General features: G+C 39.5%; 2 protein-coding genes across 7 annotated transcripts in view; one reads left to right on the plus strand and one right to left on the minus strand.

Annotated features, from left to right (window-relative positions):
• Positions 1–484: 484 nt before the first annotated feature.
• Positions 485–26117, plus strand: C1H2orf49 (chromosome 1 C2orf49 homolog). 4 transcript variants are annotated; one of them, XM_065580947.1, is made up of 5 exons: positions 523–796; positions 2271–2347; positions 2504–2670; positions 7489–7858; positions 14686–26117. In XM_065580947.1, the coding sequence occupies exons 1-5, from the start codon at positions 577–579 to the stop codon at positions 14740–14742; spliced, it is 891 nt and encodes a 296-aa protein (XP_065437019.1). In that variant the 5' UTR covers positions 523–576; the 3' UTR covers positions 14743–26117. The 4 variants fall into 4 exon arrangements, with proteins under 4 accessions (XP_005307034.2, XP_065437019.1, XP_042710439.1 ...); XM_042854505.2 differs by having other exon boundaries at positions 548–684; positions 2271–2313; XM_065580948.1 differs by having other exon boundaries at positions 598–796; positions 2271–2313.
• The window catches only part of FHL2 (four and a half LIM domains 2), a 49891-nt gene continuing 47350 nt past the window's right edge, over positions 25428–27968 (minus strand). For all 3 annotated transcript variants that reach the window (XM_005306978.5, XM_005306980.5, XM_005306979.5), the window contains one exon: positions 25428–26329. In XM_005306978.5, coding sequence (XP_005307035.1) covers positions 26178–26329 — 152 coding nt within the window. In that variant the 3' untranslated portion in view covers positions 25428–26177. The remainder of the gene's footprint in view (positions 26330–27968) is intronic.

Here is a 27968-nt window from a genome sequence, read left to right on the forward strand (position 1 = left end):
ACGATTGAGCTGCCGCCCAAGTGCCACTGATGGGGGCTTCCCCCCCGCTTCGCTGCTTGGGGCAGCAAAAAAGCTGGAGCCGGCCCTGATTAAGAATGTGCTTAAATACTTTACTAGCTAGTAATTAAAGTAGGTAGCGCCCCGCAGGATCCTGTTCCCTGGGGGGGGGGGGGGGGGCGGGGCGTGCTGCTGCAAGGCATCAATGCTGTGGACAGCTACAGGCAGCACAACCCCCCAGCAAACCCTACAAGGCAGCTCCGATGCGCCTCGAGGGCGACTCAAGTGAAGCTCAGCGGAGCGCAGCCCCAGCGGCGCGCAGGGCAGGGGTGGGAGTTCTAGCGCTTCGCGCACTGGGGCAACGCTCGCGTGAAGCAGGCGCGGCGAGCTGAGCGCGCAGCCCCACCCCCGGCTGAAGCCGTCTTTTTTGGAACGTGTAACGCTCACTCACGAGCCTCCCGGCGCCGGCCTGGGCGGGGTTTGACATTCCTCCCCTCAGTCCGTATTGCGTCACTTCCTGCCCACGCGCCACCCTGCAGCATTGTGGGAACGGCAACGGGAAGGAATCGGCGCGGGAAAATGGCGGCGCGGGGAGGAGGAGGCGGCGGCGGCGGGCGGATGGACTCGGACCTGTTGCTGCACCCGGAGCTGCTGTCGCAGGAGTTCCTGCGGCTCACCCTGGAGCAGGTGCGGCCGGGGGGGGACCCCCCTCACCAAGCCCCAGAGAGGCCGCGGGGCGCCCGGCACCGCCTGGGTCCCTGGGCCAGGAGAGCGGACTTGGAAGATCCCTGCCCGGGCAGTGAGTCTCTCCCCGGGAGCCATCCGGCCTCGCGCGGCCCGGGTCCTGCCGCGTGCCAGCCTGAGCCGGGCTCGGTGCCGGCGCAGGGGCAGCGCAGAGAGCCGGGGAGGTCGCTGCTGTAACCCAGCTCCTGTCCCTGCTCTGGTTGTACCCGTGCCTGTTCGAGCCCGTTTCACGCGGATCGATGCTTCCCTGTGAAACGGCCTTTGAAAATAGCAGGCCGGCTCTGGAGAGGCGCTGGCCTCCTCCACGCCAGGATAGAGTCAGCTTCCATTATAGCGCTTTATTTTAGCAACGCCTTGTCGCTTCGGTTTGGATAACTTGTTCACCTTGAAAGCTGGCAGATTTGCCAGAAAGTAAAAGAACATTTGCACGAAGTTAAAAGGGAATTCGTCAAACTGTTGGGTTATTTTAAACCTACATTATTAAAATGCCCTGATCTGAAAGTAACTTTAAATACATTTATTAATATACATTGTTGCTGACAGTTTGAGTTCACCTCCTGCTCTAGCAGCAAAGAGTCCTGTGGCACCTTATAGACGAACAGACATATTGGAGCATGAGCTTTCGTGGGTGAATACCCACTTCGTCGGATGCATGTCCACAGGATTCTTTGCTGCTTTTACAGATCCAGACTAACACAGCTATCCCTCTGATACTTGTCATCCTACTCTAGTTGATGTCATAGTGGTTTATTTGTCATCAGTTTAACTGGAAATATAATTTAGTACTGTTATCCTTAACTTGTTAAATCTTACCTGTGTGAGTAGTTACCTTGAATTTTAATATGCTCTCACGTATAGAGTTACAGGCATAAAGGTTTACAGATTCAAGGCCCATATGTGTGGGAGGGTATGTTTTCTTCTCTTGGCCCTGTTCTACACTGGGAGAGAGGGAGGTCAACCTTAGATACACAACTTCAGCTACGCGAATAGCATAGCCGAAAGTCGGCATATCTTAGGTCGACTTACCTGGCCGTGAGGACGATGGCGAGTTGACCGCTACCGCTCCCCCGTCGATTCCGCTTCTGCCTCTCACGAGCTGGAGTTCCGAAGTCGCCGGGGAGCGTGTTCAAGGATCAATTTATCTGCATCTAGACGAGACGCGATAAATCGATCCCCAATATATCGATCTCCAACCAAGGGCAGTGAAGACCTGCTCTTGGTTGGTTGTATCTTAGAAAATCGGCATTCGACTATAGATAGCTAATGGAGATCTGCCTTCTGCTCAGATGGTAGAAGCTTGTGTTTTGGAAGCTGGGGAATCAGGACTCCAGATCTAGGGACTTGATAGACCACCTGTGTGTGATTTTTATGAAGAGGTCGTAGCTTCTCTGCAGATAAGGTGGAAAACCCATTAAAGTTGGTTTGATCCCTTCTGTGATTCAGAGAAATCTTCATAATTTAAAATGTTTTGCATTGAGTTTAATTGAACTAGAATGTGCTCTGAGAATTATTTAAACCCATTTTTTCAGATGAGCTAACAAGGGCTGTGATCCTGCTGTTGGGTCCATGCAGGTACATCCTTATACCTGCGTGGAGTCTCACGAATGTATGTATTGATCTGCAGTGTTCTGTAAATCACCTATTTCATTACTTGTTTAAAATGTTAGTTACGTTAAATTAACTGTTAAAAAAAAGTGCCATTAAAGTTATTTGTGTTTGAAAGTTTCTCCTGTTAATAGTGGCTATGTTCCTTTTCCCACAGAAGAACATACTAGTTGAAAATAATGCAAAGCTCGACAAAGATGGCCTCACTAATCTCTATGTTCAACATGCCATACCATTGCCTCAGCGGGACTTACCCAAAAGTAGATGGGGGAAAATGATGGAAAAGAAAAGGGAGCTAAATGAAACAAAAAATGAGAGTAAAAGGTAATTCAATTGTGCTTGTAACTCCTGGATAGCCGTTGGCACATTTTGGAAAACATAATTAGGTTGATCTTTTTCTAATCAGTCCATAAAATGTGTAAATTACAGTTTTTGTACATGTTGCTAGTACTTGCAGGGGATGCTGTGTGAGATATCAGAATGTATTACCATAATGGTGACCCAGAAGGGGAAGAAGTTCAATTGTAGCGCAATAGAACGCTGATGATAATAATACCTAGTTCTTATACAGTGCTTTTCAGCAGTAGATCTCAAAGCACCTTGCAAAGGAGGTAAGCATCATTATCCTCATTTTACAGACAGAGCTAGATAAGGGATGAAAAGCTTAGCACTTGTCATTGTTAATAGTAACAGTTAATGACAAGTAATAATAGTAACATTACTATTACTAATTGTAGTTGTTAGTTACTATTAACATGTCTCAAAAATCAATATCAAGGCATAATATAATTAACCGACTGTGAATGATATAGGGTATGTCTATACAGAGACTATATTCTTTTACAGAGACTATATACATGTAGGTACATTGCTGTAGCTGTGCTGGCATAACACTGTTGTGTTGGTGCAGCATTGATGGAAGGGGTTTTTCCATCAGCAGAGGAATACCACTTCCCTGAGCAATGGTAGTTACATTGACAAAAGCATTCTTTCATTGATGTAGCTTCATCTACATTGGTTGTTAGTTCAACATAGTTACACCAGTCAGGGGTGTGGATTTTTCATACCCCCTGTCTAATGAAGCTGTGTTGACCAGATTTTTAAGCAGTAGACCAGGCCATAGTAATTTATGCTTGCTTGTGTGCTAGGAATTGAGTAAGGGGCATGGGCACCAGTCTGCAACAAAAGTGTGTTTATTGTACCTGCCAGTAATTCAATACCAATTTTTTAGTTAAATGGCTCTTCTCTCATATAAGGCCTTAAACTCAATTTTGATCAGAAAATAAAGTGGTCTGAAAACTTTATTTTATTTATATTTCAGTTCCACACTATGGTCCAAATTCTGTAATGCGATGTTCATGGAAAGATCTCTATATCCATGTCAAATCCCTGTGATTTTAAAGGGTTTCCCTCTGCTTCACATTAAAGGTTCAGGGCCTCAGTTTCCGACAGCTTTATGTGAGTGTATTAGATAGTTTCTTTATGAATACATCTAGCTGTCTGTCTGTATTTATGCACTCTACAGTACTTCAGCCAGTGAGCAGACATAAGCCTGCAATAACTGATCTCATATATTAGCAGCGTTTTGAAATAGCTGAACAGGAATTGAGTTTTTGGTACAGGCATGCAGATGAGCAACCAAGAAATCTACATTTCTTAAGAATTCCTGTACCCAATTTTACACTACATATAGATCTCATACTTGAGCAGAGTTTGCGTTTGCACATTAGAAATAATTATGCTGGTACAAATAAAACTTGTTTATAGTTAAACACATTTTATAATAAAAAGTAATGAATATATGGAGACCAAAGAATAGAAATAGGCCCATTTAGACAGCCACTTTGTGTTTTTTGTAAGGGTTGCATTAAGATTATTTTATTGGTGTTTAATATATTGTATGTTGAAAGTGCCAATTACAGTTTAAGTGCTTCCTACTGATTAGCCCAGGGGTGGGCAAACTACAGCCCACGGGCCCAATCCAGCCCCTCAGGGCTTTGGATCCAGCCCACGGGATTGCCCCCCGTGGCGCCATGCGCCACTCTGCAGAAGCGGCTGGCACCACTTCCCTGCAGCCCCCAGGTGTGGGGGCAGAGGGCTCTGTGCATTGCCCATGTCTCCAGGCATCGCCCCCCCGCAGCTCCCATTTGGCCTGGAACAGGGAACCACGGCCAATGGGAGCTTCAGGGCATGTACCTGGAGGCGCAGCAAGGGCAGCGCACGCGGAGCCCTCTGCCCACCCCACACCCTTCCTGTACCCCTGCCCTGAGCCTCCTCCTGCATCCCAACCCCCTTCCCTGAGCCCCCTCATACACTCGGCACCCCTCCTCTGCCCCAATCCTTTGCCCTGAGTCCCTTCCTGCACACTGCACCACCTCCCGCACTCCCTTACGCACCCCAACCCCCTGCCCCGGCCCTGCATACAATTTCCCCACCCATATGTGGCCCTCGGCCCAAAAAGTTTGCCCACCCCTGGATTAGCCACTATTAGGCAACTTCAAGACTTTTCAGTAGTTAATCTGCTGTTCATATTCAATGCTTAAAAAATAATTTTGTCTAGCTAGTATTTTATTGGGTTATCTTTTTACTGCCAGCATTCATGATGCACACAGTGTATAGAGGGTAGGAGACAGGCTGCTGAAGGCTTTTTAAAGTTCTAGACTTACAGCAGTTTTGGTAAGCAAAACTAAAACGGACATAGAGAAACTTGAGTTATTGTAACACCCTAGTGAGATGAATCAAAGTAGTTCGCACACCTTTTAGGAGTGTATACTGTCCCCTCCATGGCTGTTGATGACCTTTTAGTAGAACCAATATGGTTCTTCTCTGCATGAGATGGAGCAGAATTTGGGGAGCTTCATAACCATCCTCTGTGTACTGTAGAGTTCAACTCCCCCAGGCTGCCTGAGTGTTGCTGGGAAGAAGGGTTTTGTGAGTGTGGGAGATGAATCTACCGGTTATACCCCGTAACACAGTATGGAAGCTGCTTCGGTGATAAAGCTGTGTTGCTGCCAAAGAGTAGCTTGCCTGCTGTGGAGTTTGGAGTGAAGGATTCTTGTATCATCCTGCCAGACCTTGAAGAACTCCCCAGAGCACAGCACAACTGTCTAGACTGTGTGCTGGGGCTCGGAGTTGGGTCTTAGACAGTTTATACCTCTCTGTTGTTTCAGGATATCTGTCTGCAGGCTCAGGAAGACAACACTACATCAGTTTGCATTTTGTTCACATTCAGCAGGTAATCTTCACAACTTTAAAGATTACAAATTGAATTGTTTTTGAATGGAAACTGAAATTCTGTAGAAACAGAGTTCCCTGATTGCCAGGAGAAGTTTTCTGCTTTAGTGGCTTCCTTAGGAATATGTTATTTATAAGATATCACTCTGTCATTTGTGATAACAAAGGTGCTGTTACTCCTCAAAAATACAACATGAGTGATCCCCACAATAATAAATACCAAATATCCTACCTAAACATATATGTAGCTCCTGAGTGTCAGTATCCACAACATGGAGTATTTAAAGAGCAATTCTTAGCTAAGGAATATCTGCTACATCTTTAGGCATGTTAAGGAAGGAGACTGAAACAGATAGTATAGCTTTATATTGTGGTATATTGGGAGTGGACATTGAAGATAACTATTATGGAGTGCATTCAAGATTAGGGTGCTGTTGTCAGGAATAAAAGTTGTAAGGAAAAATCCAAAGTGAGTGGTAGAGATTAACTCACTTCATTTGTGTGTGTGTGTAGGTTGCTTTTATTAGGCTCTTTAAGTATTTTGCTAATTTAAGTGTTAAATTAATGGATTCATTAAGCACAATTGCTGTATAATAAAAGGCAAACCTGATGGCCAGCTTTGATGCACTGTCAGTTAATGTTGTCTTGTGAGCATGGATGCATGTGCACTCTTCAACTATTGTTCCTTTCATTTTTAAAGAAACGTTGGTAAGTTCTATCATCCAGCAGATCTCTGGAATTACTTTTATTTTTGCATTTAAAGGCTACCAGCAACTCCATGTTTAGTGGCTGTTCTAATGATGTTGTAATTGAATCATATGGGTGTCATGACCTAGTTATTAAACATGTATGGTATTAAATATGTAAAGTATATTGATTATTTACATTTAAATAACCATGTATATCTAAACCACTCATGTGTATAGCCACCTCAGTGGTACTTGTTATAAAGTAACACTTTATTTGAACAACTTCTGTGGAGTATATCACAAAGATAAGGTATTGTCACAAATGAAAAATCAGCAAACTGAATGGTTGACACTGAATTAATTTAATTAATTTACAGATATTCAGGTTTCCTGGTGATTGTCTCATCCATGTCCCTGAGGTTTAGAATTCTTTTAGTCCTTACTTCAGTATGTGTAAAAGGATAGTTATGTTAAAATCATATGTAAACTTTTTTGCCACTTAGGCTGTTTGTTTGCCTTTTGAATTATCTTTTGGATCTACACAATTTTACAGTGTTCCTCTATTTATAAATAAAATATTTAATTAGCCTGACCTGATTGCATGTAGATTGAAAAGCACGAGCAGTTCCAACAAAAAATAAATTAGACCCACTATTTTGGCTCAGGAACAACTTATTTCGGAAATAGGGATTTATTTATTTATGTTTGTTTGTTTTTATTTTTTTGTGAAATATTTTCACTAATAGTCTGTCTAGCCCCCATTTGGGCTTTCTCACCGTAAGAATCATGAACAAATGCAGATGTTAGGAGCAGTGATTTTTATAAAATTTCAAACTGCCAGTGAATCTTAACTTAAATGAAGAAGGCAATTCACAGCTCCTCAAATATTTGCCTTATATCTGGAATAAATTGTATCTGTTCTGATACAGTCGAATCCTAAAATAACTGTAAAGAACAATATTAAGGCTCTGCTAAATTTGACAGTTGTATTGTTTGGAATTAGTTTAAATTGGCTAGCTTGATATTTTTGAAGCAATTGCTTTAATTTAAATTGGAATGAGTAGAACAGTTTAAGGAAAACTACATTGACAAATATTGCCAGGTTGGGCTAGATTAATTTTTTGAATTGTCTATTTACATTGCTTATATCTTGAGTTACTAACGGAACTCTTGATAATCTAGTTTGTATTTCTGAGAACTTTAAAACTTGTATTTTCAGTGTTACAACTGTGGAAGGCTTACGGAAACGGCCACTAATTGTATTTGATGGCAGTTCAACAAGTACAAGTATAAAAGTGAAAAAGACAGAAAACGGAGCTACTGATCGCCTAAAACCTCCTCCAGCTGGAATCACTGCCGATACTTTTAGGAGATTATCTGTTCCTTCAAACGCCTCAACACACATTTCAGCCTCCAGTTTATCACAGGAGGTTAAACTGGAAACTAGGAAGAATGAGGCTAAACAGAACAGTGTGCCAGTGACTAATAGCATATTGGCTAATCTGAAGGTGCCACCTTTGACCCCTGTAGCAGGAGCTGCTGTTGTGAAATTAAAGAGAGCAGCTCCAAAAGAAGAATCTGAATCAGCGGTATGTATGTTTACACCACTGTATAGTTTTTTGCAAATCTTTTCCTTGAGCCTATGAAGGAGCAGGTAGGTCCTCAGATCCCTATATTGAGAATCCTTTTATAACATTATAACTGTTATATTTTAGTTTTATCTTGAAAGTCATTTTATATAATGATTTGGTATATGCTTTACTGTAGTACGTGCAGTATGGTTGGTAGTATGCAAACACATAGCAAGAGACAGTGATTCCCCTGAAAAGTTTATAGTGTAAAGAAACCAAACAGCCAGAAGGTGGGAGGGTAAACAGAGGTGCAGAGAGATGAAGTGACTTGCCTAAAATTGCATAAGAGCTGGGATTAGAACTCTGGTCTCTTGATTCCCTGTCCTGTATCTTATCCATTAGACTGCCCTCCCAGTAAAATACTAATTCTTTAGCACTCATCACTCATGTTAATAACTAGTGTTGCAGAATCACCTAAGAGTCCCAGTCATGGGCCAGGATCCCATTGTCTGGGTACCGTTCAAACAAAACAAAAAGATGATTCTCGTCCCAAAGATCTTACAGTCTAAGTACAAGACATGAGACACATGTGATTAGATGAATGAGCACAAGGCAACAATGAGATAATACTGTTCAGTATGATAGTCCGCTCTCTCAGCACATCAGCTGTCTAACTGTTATCAAGTTGCTTTTGTAGGCATTGTTACCCAAGGTTTTCAGAATCCAAAGCTGTGGATTAACTGTTTCACTCCAGGTGGTCTCAGGAATAAATCAATGGGAACACAATGCTTCCGTCCTATGAAAGATTGATACAAGGAAGTGTGCTCTTATCTAAAACAACTATTTATTAGATTTAAGCGTGCACACACACGAGCAATACGTTTAGGACATCCGAAATAATTACCTAAAATCTGAGATGGTATTGAGTAATTAGCAGCAGGTCAGCAATGGCTGATCGCTTCCCTGCCGGGGAGTATGGTGTCAGGAAAAAGTCTCTCAGGATAGCTTCAGCAAACTGCTCCAGAGTGCGCTTTAAATCTAGTCTTTTTATAACTAAATTTTTACAGAACACACAGCTCATAACGACCCCCAGTGGGTCATTACTTCCTCTAATTTCAGTCAACTAGTCATCAACAAAACATTCCTAGCAATCTTAGCTATAATAAACTTCTATATCAAAGGCACCCAAGCTCAAAGTCTTCATCCACTTATTTTCTTTCAGACTTATAATTTGTTGAATCTTTTTTCCCCTCCTCCTATTCTGATTAGCAGAAACTGCAAGCCTGCAGCTAGTATTTGACCTTCTCTCAAAAGCCTTCCTTGTCCAAATAAACCCTTAACTATGCGGTGTTCTATTTTATTAATTCATGGTGACTGAATGCACACAATATGGCTGCAATTAGTTTGATCAAATTCTGGTGTAACATACCCCTCAATTCCGGGGTAACAGCATCACAGCAAAGAAGAAGGGATTTGAAGGAGTACAATGAGGTGGTTTTATGGATGTTGGGGAGCTCCTCATGCATGAGGAGCAGCATGGGAGAAAGCATGAAGATGCTTGAAAACTTAACAAGTGGGCAGTCAAGGTTGGTGTCATTGGCAGAGCAGAGGCAGGAGTTAGCGTTGTGATAGCGTATGAGAGATGATAGGTTGGGGAACAGGGTGTGAAGGGCCTTGAACTACGTGTCTTCACTTTCATGTTTGGTGCACTGAAGAAGTAGGACCCAGTGCAGTGATACAAAGAGAGGTTTCAAGTGACAAGCTGAGGAAATGATCTTTGCAGTAGCATTTTGAGTGGCTATGAGTGGGGCAAGAGAAAAGGCCACTCAAGAAAAGGATGTTGCAGGAATCAAGACACACATTGTTGAGGGTCTGGATGAGAGTTATAGCTGTGTGGAGGGAGAAGAGGCTATATTTTTAGAGATGTTTTGTAGTAAGAATTGGCAAGATGAGGACCTAGAGAAGGCAATGCTCAAGATAATACTCAGGTTACAAGGGTTGAGTGACAGGGGAAGAGGGTCATATTGTCCACAGTGATTGAGGAGGAGGATGGCAGGAGGGTTTGAGAAGGAAAAGACCAAGAACTTAAGTTTGGACTGGGAGGGCGGGCATATTCGAGTGTTGTAAGCATAGAGATAGATGCTAGTGAATTTGTATACAAATAAGATTACCCAAGGACAAGGTATAAAGGGAGAAGAGGAAGGGACCACGGATGGGACCCTGTGAAACCCCCACAGAAAATCTGAGAGTGGATAAGGAGGATCCTGCAAATGACACACTGAAGAAGAGAGGTAGAAGAAGAACCAGGAGAAGATTGAGTCCCAAAAACTGAGGGAGGGCAAGATCTTGAGAAGATAAGCATAGGCAACAGTGCTGAAGGTAGCCAACAGGTAGAGGCAGATGGAATGCTGGTTCTAAGCATTGACCAAAAAGAGATCATTAGAATCTTTGAGAACTGGTGCAGTGGAGCACAAAGGGCAGAAACTAGAATGAAAAGAGTACTTTACATCTATTTTTTAGAGCACTACTGTGAGGTAGGTATAGCTTATGTAACTTTTATCCCGAAAGAACCTAATTTAAATCCTTTGAGATAAGGGCCAACATACAGGGATATTGGCTGACATCAAAGAATTACTTACCACTGTAATGTGGCTACATTTGGGTGAAACAGCAATGTTTCATGGGAGTTCAGGCAAGGAATGAAAAAAAATAATCTCAGATTTGAAGTGCAGAAGGAATTTTAGATAGGCAGAATGTAATTACTGAATTAAAATGTTCTCAGGAAGCCACTTCTCTACTCTTAAATAATGCTAATCTCTTAGGGATACGTGTTTACTTTTCAGTCTGGGTGTGTGATTCCCAGCTCGAGGAGACATACATTCGCTCTGATTGAGCCAACGCGCTAAAAACAGAATGTAGCTGAGTGAGAGGGGCTAGTTGCCCCAAGTACGTGCCTGTGGTCTCTGACGCTGCTGTGGCTACATTCTATTTGTAGTGTGTTAAGTCATTCAGAGTTAGCGTGACTGTCTCCTTGTGCTGAGAATCTCACTCCCAACTCAGAGATTAGACCTAGCCTTAAAGCAATTTTCATCCATTTATCTAAAAAATCTTTCTAATAGGAGGCCAAATAGAATAGGGCATCTCCATTTTACAGATGGGGAAGTTGATTTCTGTGGAAAATGCCATGTAATTTCTGAGTGCTCAGGTACTCATTTGTATGTGTTTAATCTCAAAGGCAGCTCTTCCAGCAGCACTTCAAAGCCATGCTTAAGCACTAGATCAATACTGACCCAGCAGGAAGAGTACCACCTACTGAAAACATCACTAAACTACTGCAGTGTTCTTTAGAGATCTTTTAGATACTGCCCATGTCCAAACTTAAGTGGTTTTGGAATTTGTTTGGTTCACAGCACAAAGGTGCTGTATGGTATGTCTACAGGTTTTGTTCACCTATTAAATATTTAATAGAGCTGTCCATTAATTGCAGTTAATTCACACGATTAACTCAAAAAATTAATCACTGTTTTAATCGCACTGTTAAATAGAATACCAATTGAAATGTATTAAATATTTTCGGATGTTTTTCTACATTTTCAAATATATTGATTTCTATTACAACGCAGAATACAAAGTATACACTGCTCACTTTATATTATTTTTATTACAAATATTTACACTGTAAAAATTATAAACAAAAAAATAGTATTTTTCAATTCACCTTATACAGTACGGTAATGCAATCTCTTATCATGAAAGTGCAACTTACAAATGTAGATTTTTATTTTTATTTTTTTGGTTACATAACTGTACTCAAAACCAAAACTTCAGAGCCTACAAGTCCACTCATTCCTACTTATTGTTCAGCCAATCACTAATACAAACAAGTTTGTTTACATTTAAGGGAGATAATGCTGCCGGCTTCTTATTTACAATGTCACGTGAAAGTGAGAACAGGCATTCGCCATGGCACTTTTGTAGCCAGCCTTGCAAGGTATTTACGTGCCAGATATACTAAATATTCGAGTGCCTCTTCATGCTTCGGCCACCATTCTAGAGGACATGCTTCCATGCTGATGACACTTGTTAAAAAAAAAATACATTAATTAAATTTGTGACTGAACTCCTTGCGGAAGAATAGTATGTCTCCTGCTCTGATTTACCTGCATTCTGCCATATATTTCATGTTATAGCCGTCTAGGATGATGACCCAACACATATTCGTTTTAAGAACACTTTGCAGATTTGACAGAACATAAAGAAGGTATCAATATGAGATTTCTAAATATAGCTATAGTACTCAAACCAAGGTTTAAGAATCTGAAGTGCCTTCCAAAATCTGAGAGGGACGAGGTGTGGAGCATGCTTTCAGAAGTCTTAAAAGAGCAAAACACTGATGTGGAAACTACAGGACCCGAACCACCAACAAAGAAAATCAACCTTCTTCTGGAGGCATCTGACTCAGATGATGAAAGTGAGCATGTGTCGGTCTGCTCTGCTTTCAATCGTTATTAAGAAGAACCCCTCGTTAGCATGGATGCATGTCCTCTAGAATGGTGGTTGAAGCATGAAAGGGCATATGAATCTTTAGGGCATCTGGCACGTAAATAGCTTGCAACGCTGGCTACAACAGTGCCATCTGAACACCTGTTCTCACTTTCAGGTGACATTGTAATTAAGAAATGGGCAGCATTATCTCCTGCAAATGTAAACAAACTTGTTTATCTGAGTGACTGAACAAGTAGGACGGAGTGGACTTGTAGGCTCTAAAGTTTTCCATTGTTTTATTTTTGAATGCAGTTATTTTTGTACATAATTGTACATTTGTAAGTTTAACTTTCATGATAAAGAGATTGTACTACAGTACTTGTATGAGGTGAATTGAAAATATTTCTTTTGTTTTTATAGCACAAATATTTGTAATAAAAAATAAATATGAAGTGAGCATTGTACACTTTGTTCTGTGTTGTAATTGAAATCAATATATTTGAAAATGTAGAAAACATCCACAAATATTTAAATAAATGGTATTCTATTATTTAACAGTGCGATTAATTGTGATTAATTTTTTTAAATCAGTTGGCAGCCCTAATTTAAATACGTTCATGTTCAGAATTGATTACCGTTGACATTCTTGAAATCAAAATCTTTACTGCATCTTATATTATTTTTTGTAGCCTAACAAAAATAATTTAGGTCCCAGTTTAGCAAGATTCAGTTAAGCATGCGCTTAAATTTAAACATGAGATATCGGTGTGAGTATTCATGCTTAAAGCTAGATATACCTTTAAGTATCTTGCTGAATCAGGCTGTAAGGAATGAGCAAATGGTTTAATTAACGTTACTATTCATTAATCAATGGCTTCAGAGTTCCTAGAAGAAAAGTATTAAATATGAGTTAATGTTGCTTGGTCCCTGGATGACCACGTTCTGCCAATAAAATTGCATGAGGAATTTGGGCTGTAATTTGGTAATACTGTTGTTTACTTCCTGTCCTAAACTCTTTGGTAGTGTTGGTTGTACAGGAAGTGATTCCTGTGTGCATATTTGAAGGATGGTATATAACTGGAAGATCAATCTTAATTGATAATTTTAAGAGGGGTGTATTTTCTTTTGAATAAGTGACTTCCTGTTTTGGTGCACAGGTTGTTGGTTATGAGCAGACTTTTTTTTCCATAATTAAAGAAAACCATGTACATAATAAGGTAGTAAAGAATCTTTACCCTACGAGACACATTGTCGTTGGGAATGTTACTGTGCAGCATTAAACTAGCAAAACAGTTTTAACATTGGTCCTTGTTGAGACTTAGTGGCAGATTGTTCCACTAGTACGAAACTCAGCAGACTTCTTGCATAGTGGCGCTTGCCATTTCAGGCGTGCTGCTACTTGTTTTTAAGAACCACTCATGGTGTTAATTTGTAAAGTGTCTGGTCTGTGTCCTGATTACCTTAAAGACCATCTCTCTTTGCAACTTCCCAGTGGCTGAGATTAGCTCAATTGCTGCTCACAATACCCAGATTTGCACTCTCAAAGTTTGGTGTCAGCGTCTGTGTTGAACTGTACTTGTCTGGATCCTGCTCCCCTATTTGGTCTGCCAGAGCTGGTTTGACCTTCAGGGTATGGTGCAAAGTCCATCTGTTTATCCAGGCATTTGCCTGTCTAACCAACTGGAGACTGTTTCGTGGTTCCTTCTTATTTTTGATGACTGTTAGAGATTGATTTGGAGGTTGTCTACTTGCTGCCAATTCTTATGAACTTTTTATTTTTAAATTTGCAAGTGCACACAGAGGCTTAAGCAATGGGTTCCTCATTTATACGTGGTAGTGTAAAGAAATTTTTTTTTTCTCTAGTTGTAACTTTTTCAGCAGTTTTATGCAGGTAGTCTAATTGTTTTTAGAACAGCAGCATTTTTAAGATTCTTTAATTTTTAAAAATTAGATTTAATTATATTGGATTTTTAAGAGTAGATTATATTCCTGTATTTGCTTTAAAACATTCTTCATGGATCAGACTTTAGACTAAAGTTCTTATGTGGATGTATTTCTAAATTACTCATGTTTTCCTAGTGAGAGGGATACTTTTGGTAAACCTGCTCACCACAACAAAAAATGGGTGAGTTTGCAAGAGGTTAGATTTATCAGCCTTTATAGTTCTCCTGCTTCCTTTTTACTTTCTGGGTAAGCCTGACATTTTAACTTCCTCCAGAAGATGGCATCAGGAAGTTACTATAATGATGCATATAGTGCTAAAGTGCTCAGCTAACCCCCTCTGGATATTGTACGATAATTACTAAATACTGTCTAGTGCAGCACATCTAATATTAGTTGTATACTTTCTTCTATTCCAGAATGACCTAAAACCTACAGAAGCAAAGAAGAAAATCCAGCATGTAACATGGCCATGAATTAGTGGGGGTCCTGGAAATGTAAATATATCATTCCTGTAGTTCAGAACAGTTGAAGTACATTTCTCTTTAAAGTATACAGGGATTCACATTGTTGTGGAGTTTTCTTAAATTTGAAAGTTCCCTAATATAAAGCTGGAATCATAGTCTCACCAATCACCTTAAAAGTGTCTACCTTTGGTAAGAACACCAAAGGGGGTGTTCTTACAAGATACTAAAAAACCTGCTTTTGAATTTTCAAGTATACTGTAGTTCATCTCCTGTGTGTCTCTACAAAACACCTTTGTGGGCTTAAAAATGTTCATATTTTATGCTATACAGCTAAATTCAGATTAGTAGGTCATGTCCTAGCTAAATACCCAACGCAATTCTTGAAGTTCCAGGTGGTATGAAAGATTGTGCATCCAAACCCTGTTTGGGTTTCAGAATCTAGTTAAACAATATGGTATAAAATCATCCCATTGACAGATTTTATTCTAGAGAAAAAAATATTTTTGTTATACAGAACAAAACTACAGACTTGTATTTGTATTTAAAATACAGGTTAAGTTAGTAATAACACATGAACTATATAACATTCTTGCTTCAAATTGAAGCTTCTATAGTCATTTGAGATAAAAAAAATGCACATGGAAGCACATTATTAGAATCTATATTCAGTATGAATCTGAGGAAAAATAATAAATGGATTAGTGCAATGTTCTTATATACACACATCTGTATACGTGTGTGCAACAAGTTTCTTTTGTTATCCCAGTTATAATAATGCTTGTTAAAATAAAGTGGGAAATCCTAGAATGTGGGCCAACACTCTCCTCTCATCAACATGTAAAGAAGCAACAATCACTGCACTGGGTTAGAATAGTATACTCGTAACAATGTCTAGCCTCTTCCCTACCTGTGACAGTTTTAAAATAAGATTGTTGGTTTTTCTTTGAATCCCAGTGGATTTCATTTGGATTATTACTTGTGTGGTGTAATACACTGGATCTGGTCCTATGTCCATTAAAATCAATGGCAAAACTATTGATTTTGGTGGTTAAGTGGACCTGATCCTGCACCTACTTTGGGTGTATATGGTAAATAGTAAAGCTTCTATATGCAAAAACTAATATGAAATTTGTATTCCTCCCATATGAAAGCCTGTCACCACTGAATTTAAACATGCAGGAAATCCTTTTTCTGGCTTTAAGCCAGTTGAAAATGCTGTCAGCAGCGATCTGAAAGCTTACTTAGAATTTTTTTAAATGTATATGTATTGAAAATATGAACAGTAGTCTACGTCGGATATGGCTGAGACAGGAGTTTCCCATTCATTATTGTGGAATCAAAGGCACTTCTGAATGCTGTAAAATAGTAAGAATGATGTGTGTTGTTTTTTTTTTTAAAATATTGTGTGCTCGTCTCCTTTTACTAAACACTAAAACCTGTGTGCAGGTTTTACACTTCAGTACAGAAAAGTTTCACATGTTAATGTACATTTTGTATGTAAAGAGTGGTCTTTTAAGTAGTTTTATCCTATTTAAATAAACTGAATTAAAAGTAATCTTTTCAGTAGTGTAGATCTATTTTGTAATGTAATTAAACCTGTTCAATTGAAATAGTGATGTTGAAGTGTACTCAAAGTCACTGAGACTACTCCTTAAAGTTAAGTATGTGCATAAGTGTTTGCAATATTGCGGTTGTAATTTTCGTAAATGTTACACTTTTTTACTAAATCATCCCATAAACCTAATTTAATTTTAGAACACCTGTCACAATAATTATTGTGATATCTTACTCAGGATAACCAGAATTGTGAGCCACCATGTTACCACTCTGCCTCAGGAAGAGTGAGCGTTGCTGCTGCTGAGCTATGTTTCAGCTCCCTGACACACCAGCTTGACAAGCTTGACACACCTGCCTTGCCAACAAATGCTTCAAGACTCTGCCAGTCCAAACCTTGCATTGAAGGTAACCGTCAGTGAACCCAAGTTCTCTGGAGTTGTCCTCCTGCAGTGTTCAGTCCCTCTCAATGGACACTCACAGAAGTTTGTTGCCTTCAAAGAGACAGAGCACACATCAGTGTTACAATAGCTGAAGACTTACACTTCACTTCAGTATAACAGCACTGAGATAGTTTTGTAACAAAACAATAAGTTTATTAACAAAGAGCATAGGTTTGAATGATTTCAAGCAAGAGTTGGAGATATGAAAGGTAGGTTACAAACAAAACACGCTTTCTAGTGACTAAAATAACTTCAGAAAGTTAGTCTTTGTCTAAGCAGGTTTCCCACCTATAGCCAGTTCCCAGAGACATCAGCCCCCTTAGCTGAAGGGATCCACTTTTTTAAGATTTCAAGAGCTCTGGCTTCTTGTGTGATGGATGCCAAAATGGCTTTCTGTTTCTGCTTATATTTCCCAAAGGCCATTGTCTGTTTTAAGAGCCTGGAGGTATAGCCTCCATCCCCAGTTGTGATGGTTAAATGGTCCTCTCCCTCACATGCTATTTTGATGGCTTTATTTATCTTGTATATAAATGTACTTTCCATTGTTTTTGGCCTGGCTTTGCTCAATTTACATTGGAGACACATCATAGTCCAGCAAGCGAAACAATATTCCTTTGTCTCGGACAGGTTGGGCTTATGCACTGCTTGCAAAACACATTTTAAGAATATATTTCCAGCACATACCTATAAGTCTTTTTACACCACCCATCCATGCATCATGCAATAATATTAATGACCAGCATGTTACCAGTTTGCATACAATACCTGCGTGACTCCTTTTATATACAGATTATGATAGCAGTAAGTTTGTCCATGTAAGGCACACTTTCTAGCTATTCCCTAATTAGAGCTCCTTGAATGTAAATTGTTTGCTCTTGGAAGAAAGATTATGCAGTTTAGGAAATTATTTGGAAAACATCTGCCTTTCAAATATTTGAGATGCATACATTTTCAAACAAAATATTACATTAAAAGGAGTAAATTGGCAAGACCGTTAAAACTAACTTTTTTCATATTAGTGTCATTTTCAAAATTTTTAACTATTTTATTATCAGATATATGTACATTTTACAAACCACTGCAATATTTAAAATAGCTTAAAGAATGAAAGTGATCGACAAATATCTTTAACCAAATACCCAGCTCTATAGAAGAAATATACCAATGACAGATAGCTGCAGTTATTTGTTCAAGTATCCCTTCCTGCAGTCTCTATGGTTCTGTGATAAGAGGTCATATTTACATAAAGATTGTTTTTTGTTAAGGCCAGAGGGCACCATTAAACACCTCTACCCGGACATAATGCTGTCCTTGGGAGCCAAAAAATCTTACCGCGTTACAGGTGAAACCACATTATAACGAACTTGCTTTGATCCGCTGGAGTGTGCAGCCGCGCCCCCCCCGCCCCCCCGATTGTGCTTTACTGTGTTATATCGGGTCGCGTTATATCGGGGTAGAGGTGTATCTGGTTTGACGACCTCAACTATGCTCCAGGGAAGAACTGGCTTTGTGTACCTTGGGTGGTGATAGATTTTAAGTTGAGTCTTCTCCCCTCCCTCCCTCCCTGATTGTGTATCTCGAAGTAAGTATAGATCACTGCATGTTTAATCTGAACAGCATTTTTTAAATGTTTAATTTTACGCAGATGAATTTTCTGAAATTTCCCCCACAAAATAAATGGCCACATGTCTGCATGCTACTCATTTAAAAAGCAAATCAAAGAACATCAGGGGGGTTGTTTTGTTTTTAACTATACAAGATAATGGAAAAACTCTAGGCCAGATCTAGCTTTTTCACTGCTCACAGTAAAATCTGGAGAGAAGGGAGTTTAGGGAAGAAAAATCTTCAAGATTCCCCTTGCAAAATTTTCCATTCTGTCTTGGCTTCAGTTTTGGCTCCTTGAGGGATAAGTCAAGGGGATTCATAGAAGGCTAGGGTAGTGCCTCCATACTTGTTTTGGGAAACCAGCATTCCCGTCTGCTTTCTTGAAACTATATTGCTAAGGCAGTTCCTGTCCGTGGCTGTTCAGAGGCTTCATTCATCACCCTTTTTAAAATGGGTTCTTTAGGGCTTGCCCTCTCCTACATCTATATATCCTAACTCACAAAGGGGGCTGCAGAAGTCACTGCTCTCTTCCCTTCTGTACAGGGCAGGGGAGATTTGGACATGAATTCCAGGTTTTCATTTGATCCGGTTATGCCTGGTCCAGCTCTCTGCTGTAGAAATGAGTTTCACTGCTGTATCTTGGTTCACCTTCAGAATTTTTCATCCAGATGTTGATTGCTTTTTGCAGCAGTAGCTTCTGATGCACACCTAATTTGCAAAGTTTAATAACTGCAAAAATAATTCTAATAAAATCACTTGTGTTATTGGAAGTGAGACAGTAATTCCACGTCCATGTAATAATCTAAGAATACTGAGAGGTGATACCTTTTATGAAAAATGTGAGAGCTGATCAGTGAGATGAAGTTAATGTATATTGGGTTATAAGACTTTCCTGTATGAATGCATTGTTCTAGCTCAGGGGTAGGCAACCTATGGCACACGTGCCGAAGATGGCACACAAGCTGATTTTCAGTGGCACTCACACTGCCTGGGTCCTGGCCACTAGTCTGGGGGGGCTCTGCATTTTAATTTAATTTTAGATGAAGCTTCTTAAATAAGGATTTTAAAATGTTTACTTTACATACAATACTTTAGTTATATATTATAGACTTATAGAAAGAGGAATTCTAAAAACGTTAAAATGTATTACTGGCATGCAAAACCTTAAATTAGAGTGAATAAATGAAGACTCGGCACCCCACTTCTGAAAGGTTGCCAAACCCTGTTCTAGCTTAATAGGGGGCTGTGAGGGAAAATAAGCAAGGAAGCAACACAGGCTCTTGACAAGCAACCTCCAAACCAACCTTGAGGGGCAGTTACAAGCTGGTGGGAGAAAAGATTGTCTCCAGCCAAAATACAAGCCTTGTTTTGCCAGGATGGGATCCCGGAGATCAAAAGAACAATTAAAAAGCCCTTTCTGGGGGGTCCGTTTGCAGGGGGACAGGTTGACACAGAAAGAGGCTCTGCAGAAGACGCTGAAAGATTTGGGTCTTTCCCCAGATCCAGGAAACGGTAAGTCTTAGGGAAAGGCAGATGTGCCTATAGGCTGGTTCATTGTTTTTTAAGATGTTTTTTCTCTGAAATGCTGTTCTAAATAAACACTACTTTGCTTTAAGAATGCTGTTTGTTTCACTGGTTGCCACTGCTATTACTCCTGTAGGGAACAAGTATGCAGGGAACTGAGCCTCTGTCACACCTGCTGAGGTAATTGCAGTTAGCACCTGTAACTACAGCCCAAGGCTTGGTCTGAGAGTGAGAGAATCATGTGATTCCACCTAAAGAGACAGATGATGGTTTAAGACCTGAGAGAAGGGGATGCACTCGAAGTGACTAGGAGGGGTCAAAGGTATGGTTAACCGGGTAACTGTGACAGTGACTTCTGGGTTATTCTATATTGTGCACAACATAGATACCTGGTGTACTACTTGGTTTTTCAGGTCCTCACCTATTTTTAAAAAAAAATTATTTTAAAGAACACTGGGAAGAAGTTCAGGTCCCAAGCGTGATCTCTTTAAAACTATTGTTTGATCCCAGATACATTGCCAAGCTAGCATGAAATTAGAAAAACATTGACAGGACATTACATATAAAATGATGTTTTATGTTCTCCTGGCTATTTTTTTATCAAACACTGTTTCTAGAGTTGTGCTGACATTGTGAAGGTTACTGGTACACGATGATGATGAATATATTGGGGTTTTGTTTTTTTTTTAAAGTTAAATTTGAAATTTTGGCCTGTCTCCCCAAACCCACCTGGTAGATGTCTTGAAGAGATTGCTAGGGAGCTATGCCCTGCAGTGTGCAGGATCTATGGTAATCTGTGTGTAGCTCTTTGCCTTGACCCTTTCCACTCTGGTTCTGCTGCATGCAGGACATTCCAGAGCCTTTCCTTAGAGGGCTAATTCCTGCAGTCAGAAGCTCAGCAAATGGGGAAAAAACCAATTGATCAGGTTATAGCTTCCTGTAGGAGGCACTCAGGAAAGAAAAGCTACAGGAGGCTCCCATCTTGGAATATCCTGAGGAAGAACGCCTTTGTGTGGTTTGACAATGCTTTTTTTTTCAGAAGTAGAAGAGGAATTTCTTATTCACTGTGATTCAACTTTTAACTAGAATTAAACCTAAAGTAACAGTATTTCGTAAGAAAATTACACTTTATTTTCTGCTTCCACATTTAGTTTTTGAGTACTGTTATTTCTCAGTTTGTTTTAAATGAAGGAATTAATTTTGTGTGGAAGGTAGAAGAACATAATTACAGTTCATTTGAGGGTCACATGGTGCCCAAATAGTTTGCCGAGAGCATAACAAAGGGCATGTGCAACAATTATAGTAGAATCAAAATGGACTACATTAGGACTTCAAAAATCCATTGGTTTCAGAGTAATAGCTGAAGGGTGAGAGAGGTTTCCAACATACAACTTACAAGCATGTTTTTCTCTCAGTCTTAGTGCACCAGCTTGCACTGCTGATGACATCACATGAACTCTGCTGGAGCATGAAATTGGCCTGTCAGAACTTTTCAGTGTATTGTACAGTTTTTCAAAATTTAATTTTCTGACCTTGCACTGAATGATGTAAAGGTAAAACAGATCTAGGATACTAGAAAACAGCACTTACTTTTACTCCTGAGGCCACCTGTGTGCTTTAGCAGACAAATTAAATTCTAAATATACTGCTTCTCATTGTTGGGCCAACCAGCATACTAATCTAAAACTGATGGATTTAAACAACAAACATGACAAACAGGGTAGGTGAATCTGGCTTTAGTTCTCTGTGGATGACCAGTTTGGAAGTCTGTTTCATGCCTAAATTAGTGGAATTTGGCCTATACCCCAAGTACCCTTTGAAACTGGCTTGATATCTTAGGAATCCCATAGAACTTCTATGGACCAGCAGTGAAGAGATTAATTTGGTCTGGCTACAACCTGCTCATTGGGGCTTTCAGCATATAACTTGAAACATTATTTTCTAATCTTTATTCCCAATATAACAAAGAACTTGACATTGCTCCTTAAAATAAAAATGAACTTTTCTGGTAACCAACAACATGGAAACATTTGGAAGGTTTAGACTGGCCCAAGGGTTGGCAACCTTTCAGAAGTGCTGTGCCGAGTCTTCATTTTTTCACTCTAATTTAAGGTTTTGTGTGCCAGTAATACATTTTAACGTTTTTAGAAGGTCTCTTTCTATAAGTCTACATTCAACAATAGTTTAGTTATATATTATAAAGTAAAAAAGGTTTTTAAAATGGTTAAGAAACTTCATTTACAATTAAATTAAAATGCAGAGCCCCCCTGGACGAGTGGCCAGGACCCGGGCAGTCTGAGTGCCACTGAAAATCAGCTCGCATGCCGCCTTTGGCATGTGTGCCATAGGTTGCCTACCCCTGGACTAGCTGATAGTACCCTGTCGTATATGGGAACAATCTTGTCAACAGATGTCTCGGATAAAAACATGGATACAGAAACCAAGTGACCTATTCTGAAAGTATGTAGAAAAAGTATATCATCTGAGCTTAAGGTTTCCATACATCCAGGTATACCGTTCAAGGACAACTGCTACTGTATTTTGGAATAATTTATTTACAGTGGTTAGAATATCACTTTTCTGGCATGCTGCTTGGAGAGCCTCCTGAATGCAATCAGTACCATGATCAGATACCATGGTGATAGATGCAGTATAAGGACATAGGTGGGTAGTATTGTATATGTTAAGTGCATTTTTGCTCACATAGAAAGTGATGATAAAAATGATAGTGTTCACTTATCTGATATTGTAAAACCAAAATTGGGACTGGATGGCTTTTTTTTAATCTTTATTAAATAATGTGATTGTGCAAACAGAACTGTGAACTACTTGTATATATGAGAGTTACCTACACAAACTGCACTGCTATACTAATTTTAGTTTTTAAAGGAGATTCATTGCAGGTAATAAGTAACCCATGTTGGGTACAAAGATTTCCAAAGTTGCTTTTTCTCTCTTTATTCTGAAAGCTGATTTGCATCCGTAACTATGACAGGAAAATTCTTCTATTCTGAAAGTACGTCAGGTATAATTAACTGACTGATCTTCTCCAACTCCTGCTGAATACAAATTACTTCCATCTGGAAAGTGCATAAAGAGGGTATTCACTGTCTGACATGGCCATCATCCTTGAAGTTTGTGCCAGGAGTCTCCTTCAATGGATTGTTTTTCATGATATTATTCCACTGCCAGCACATTCTATCACCCACAATTTTCTCTGTAGCAAATCTAAACTAGAAATGGTGCCAGATGAAAAGGTGTTGGACGTGAATACACATGTTGCAATAGTAGCTATGCAAAGTTAAAATTAACATTTGTCATGGCAGGTATGTTACTTTGTGACTTCTGTACAAATAAATCTCTCGTGTGTTCTCTTGAGCTCTTAAATTGTTTGCTAAATTTTGAGTTTAGACCTAGAAAGAATTATGTAAATTACAAATAAACAACATGGCTGGATTAAAGTCATGCCTTCCCTGGTGAGGCTAAACCACCCCAAAAAATTCATATACCAGTCAACAGTTAAAGTCCATTCATGAATACATTTTGAGATGTTAATTTGGTTTTTCTCTAGCAGTAATGTTCATTACAAATTCATACCACTTGTAGCATAGTGAGTGGCCTGTTCAGAAGTTGTCTTGTACCGAGCAAGCACAGTAACTAAACTGAAATATTTGTAGGTAACATGAAGACTTTGGAAGGTATGACTGAATAAAATACAAGCTTGATAAATTGGAGAAACTGGCTGATATTGAAATAAGATTAAATACAAAGACAAAGAGATTAATCTCTGAGGAATAATCAAATTCACAAATATGGCATAGAAAAATTGATAGGTAGATGATAAAAATAGCTGTAGAGACAGCTCTCCCATTTTATAAAACCACTGTATAAACTTCAGGGATGTAAATATTATCTCAGTGTTACAGGTGGGGAAATGGAGCTATTAATTGAATTACCCAGTGCTGCATGCACAGACTCAGAAAAGTCGCTATTCCTCAGCTCTAATTTCAGTCCATGAAACCACACCAGTAATAACAGAAAGACCTGTAGAGTCCTGCAAATCTGCTTTATAGCTGTGGACCGACCATGTTTGCGGATTGGATGCAGATACAGATTTTGTATCCGTGCAGAGCTCTAAGGGGCTGAAGGCAAAAAATAATGGAAACAGTGTCAGCAATGGTACAAAAAAAAAAAAAATTAAATTAGGGTGTACTTAAAAAGTAATATGTAAAACAAGCCAAGTAACTATTACACTGTATCCAGCTCTGGGTGAGGTTGCAGCAGACAACTGCGTTTAGCTGTGAGAACTATATTAAAAAAAAAAAAATGGAGAGGGGAGAGGAAGGACAAATTATATTTTTCAGTGTTAACTAGGCTCCTACTGTGTGCAATTCTGGTCTCCCATGTTTTAGAATGGATTCTCAAACTGGGGGGTTGGGACCCCTCAGGCTGTTGCAAGGTTATTACATGGGGGGGGAGGTCGCGAGCTGTCAGCTTCCACTCCAAACCCTGGTTTGCATCCAGCATTTATAATGGTGTTAAATATATAAACAAGTGTTTTGAATTTATAAGGGGGGTCGCACTCAGAGGCTTGCTACGTGAAAGGGGTCACCAGTACAAAAGTTTGAGAACCACTGTTTTAGAAAGATGAATTAAAACTGAACAGGGGTAGGGAAGGGCTACTAGGATGATCAGAGGAATGGAAAAGTAACCTTATGAGAGGAGACTCGAGCTCGGCTTGTTTAACCTAACCAAAAGAAGGCTGAGGAGAGAGATGATTGTTCTCTATAAATACATCAGAGGGATAAATACTAGGGAGAGGGAGGAGTTATTTAAGTTAAGCACCAGTGTTGACACAAGAACAAATGGATATAAACTGGCCATCAAAAAGTTTAGTCTTGAAACTAGATGAAGGTTTCTAACCAATAAAGGAGTAAAGTTCTGGAACAGCCTAACTGACTTCAAGACTGAGCCTGATAAGTTTATAGAAGGTATGATCTGATGAGACTGCTTACTGTGGCATGTGGCTCATCTGTGACTGCTAGTAGCAAATATCTCCAATAGTTAGTGATCAGACACATTTTTTCTCTCCAATTGCTGTGTTTTACCCATAAAATCACACAATGTTTTGGACATGGTCAGCATTTTTATATAAGGCCATATGGATTCTAAATTGACCAACTACCTCAAATTGTAGTTGATGTTAAAACTTTATTTTCAGAAGAATACTTTTTACCGGTTTTTAAATACAGCAATTGAGCATACATTAATTATTGTAGTGGGTGATATTTCTTTGGTCTTTTTGCACATTTTAGTTACTATTCATTTCTGTTTGGAGAGTCTTCCTCCCATTGGAATCAATGGGAGATTACCTGCTATTTTGGTGCGTCCATTTGAGGATAATTATCAGAACCTTGCAAATTCAGTATTACCGGTACTTTGGGGAAGTGGGTTGTATTTATATGGTTTATGTTGTATTTTTTTAAACTTTGGAAGCGTTCTACGCACACTCTACTTTAGAAAATGTTGACACATTAAAAGTAATAAAAAAATCAAAATCACAAAAAATTTGAATTTATTAAATGATTTTATTATTTTAAGAAATACACTATGCAGTGTAGTTTCAATTGATACTGACAACAGAATTTGTATTTCACACAATGATCATCTAGTCATGCAATAAAATATTTGTTATAGAACACTCCCACTTAAATGATTGATTAATCATTTTTTCCTAGTTAAGGCATGGCACAGATCCTTTAACACTGATACACATGCTACATTCTCATCTTTCTACACACTTGACAGCACACTGCAATTACACATTCCAAGAACACTAGGCTTGAATTCCTGGCCTATTGAAGTCAAATGGAGTTTTGCCATTTACTTCAGTGGGTCAAGATTTCACCCTGAATCTCTCTCTATGAAGTTATAGCACATAGTCATTGTAATCCTTCAAACATATCACTCTCTTAAAGACTAAGGTTTGTAAATTCAAATATTAGGTGAAGAAAAGAAAATGTCAATAACCGTCAAAACATTTCATATATCAAGTCTTGCACTTATCTTGGTTAACTGTGTAAATTCTTAACCATCAACAACCCATCTAGAGATTCTGAGATCATTTGTTGCCCCCCTCCCAATCCGCCTTCGGATTTAGACAGTCTGGAGGAAAAAAAGGTTACGTGGTGTGAATGGTACTGAGAAACACAGAAGAGTAAAGTCTTCATATGGTTGACTAAAGCTAGTACACAACATCGCATGTTTCAAAAAATATGTATTGCAAGCACAACTCTGCTTTCCTCCTTGTTTTAAACTTTAAATATCTTTCCCACACTCGGGGCAAAGGATGTCATCCCTTTCTGTGAGGAAGCCGCGGCCCACTAATGAAAGAGAACACTTCTTACAGTTAAAGCAGTCATTATGCCACTGCCGTTCTTCAAAGGAGATATACTTGGTTCCTCCGAGTCCTATTTAAAAACCAAAAGTAATAAGGAAAAACAATAGAGTACCAGTCATCAGGTGGCTTAGTGTAAGAAAGCTATTTGGGGACTCCTACTGATATCGGATATAAGGCAATGAAAGACACTTTGTGACAGAGAATTCCATTCCTGCTTTGTTTTAGTCTAATTTTGCCATCCTTACATGTGGTGAGTAGTATCCTAGGGCTTATCTACAATTAAAACACTACAGCTGCACTTCTGTAGAGCTTCAGTGTAGACACTTCCTTTGTCAACGGGAGGGGTTCTCCCATTGGCGTAGATAATCCACCTCCCAGAGAGGCAGTAGCTAGATGATTAGAAGAATTCTTCTATCGACCTAGTGCTGTCTACATGGGGATTTAGGTCATCTTAACTATGTCACTCAAGGGTGTGGATTTTTCACATCCCTGAATGGCATTGCTGGTTTGATGTAATTTTCTAGCATAGAGCAGCCTTTAATCTTCATGCTACTCAGTGTGAATAGGAACTGGACCTTAAGTGATGGACTTGAGCCTTAGCTGATGGATTTGACAGAGAAATGGACTATAATGTACAGGAGTCAGAACAGAGAGGAAAGATATGGGTTAAAGAAATAATATAACATGGTTATTCAGTACAGGGATACATATGTCTTGAAAGATTAGGGTTTTTAAAAAAAAAAATTTAATGTTAACTTGCTCAATCGTGAAGGTAACGTTGCAGAACTGGGATTGAGTGACCTGAGTAGAGCGAAGGCAATGGTTTGATAGTTTTGAGGAGGGTGCGTCAAGAAAGTGGAAGCATGGGAAGAAAGTGCAAAAATATTTGAGAGAAAGAGGTGAAGGGGCCATTGAGGATGGCCTCATTGGTGAAGCAGAAGTTTGGAGGAAGGTGAAAGGGGACAAGGGCCCAGATTTCAATATGAGTTATGTGTTGCATGACCTTGAAAGCAAGAACAAGCTGTTTGAACCTGTTGCCGAGGGGCAGTACAGTCCCAGCCAGTGAAGAGACTGAAAGGATGTGTGCAACGTGGTTGAATTGACAAGTGAGAGATGATTTTGGCAAGAGTATTTTGGACAGTTGGGAGGGAAGTAGGGTGACCAGACAGCAAGTGTGAAAAAGCGGGACAGGGGTGGGGGGTAATAGGAGCCTATATAAGAAAAAGACCCAAAAATCGGGACATCTGGTCACTCTAGAGGGAAGTGAAGTTAGTATCAAAAAGCTCAAAGGGGGAGATTGCAGCATAAAGATAGACAGAAAATGTTGAATTTCCATGATGACAAAGAAGTGCTAAGTGTGCCATCCAAAGTGGACTATTGCTAATGGCAGGAGAGGTGTAAGCAGACAGGCAACGAGTTGTGGCTCAGAACCTCAGTCTTGGACTGTATAACTCACATGTCTAAAGCATTGATCACCTCACTTGGAGGGTGATATTTTTATGCTTAGTCATACAGCACTATATAATTGTTCTCTTTAATATTTTTATATTGAAGGGCAGTGCCTCAAAGCCTTGTGATTTCTAAGCACCTATCTTGAAAATCCAGGAAAACCCTATTGCAGTCGAATATGAGACATAATTAAATGTACTTTCTATTGGGAGGGAAACTATTGTTGGTGAATACAGTAGTGTCTCAGAAATAAAAGTAGG

This window comes from Chrysemys picta, chromosome 1 (genome assembly GCF_011386835.1).
Source record: "Chrysemys picta bellii isolate R12L10 chromosome 1, ASM1138683v2, whole genome shotgun sequence".
In the NCBI taxonomy this organism is placed as follows: domain Eukaryota; kingdom Metazoa; phylum Chordata; order Testudines; family Emydidae; genus Chrysemys; species Chrysemys picta.

Coding starts and splice junctions, on each gene's coding strand:
- C1H2orf49 (XM_065580947.1), top strand. CDS start 577: ATGGCGGCGCGGGGAGGAGGAGGCGGCGGCGGCGGGCGGATGGACTCG. Junction 2,348..2,503: donor CTGCGTGGAGTCTCACGAAT/GTATGTATTGAT, acceptor CTTTTCCCACAG/AAGAACATACTAGTTGAAAA. Junction 2,671..7,488: donor ACAAAAAATGAGAGTAAAAG/GTAATTCAATTG, acceptor TTGTATTTTCAG/TGTTACAACTGTGGAAGGCT.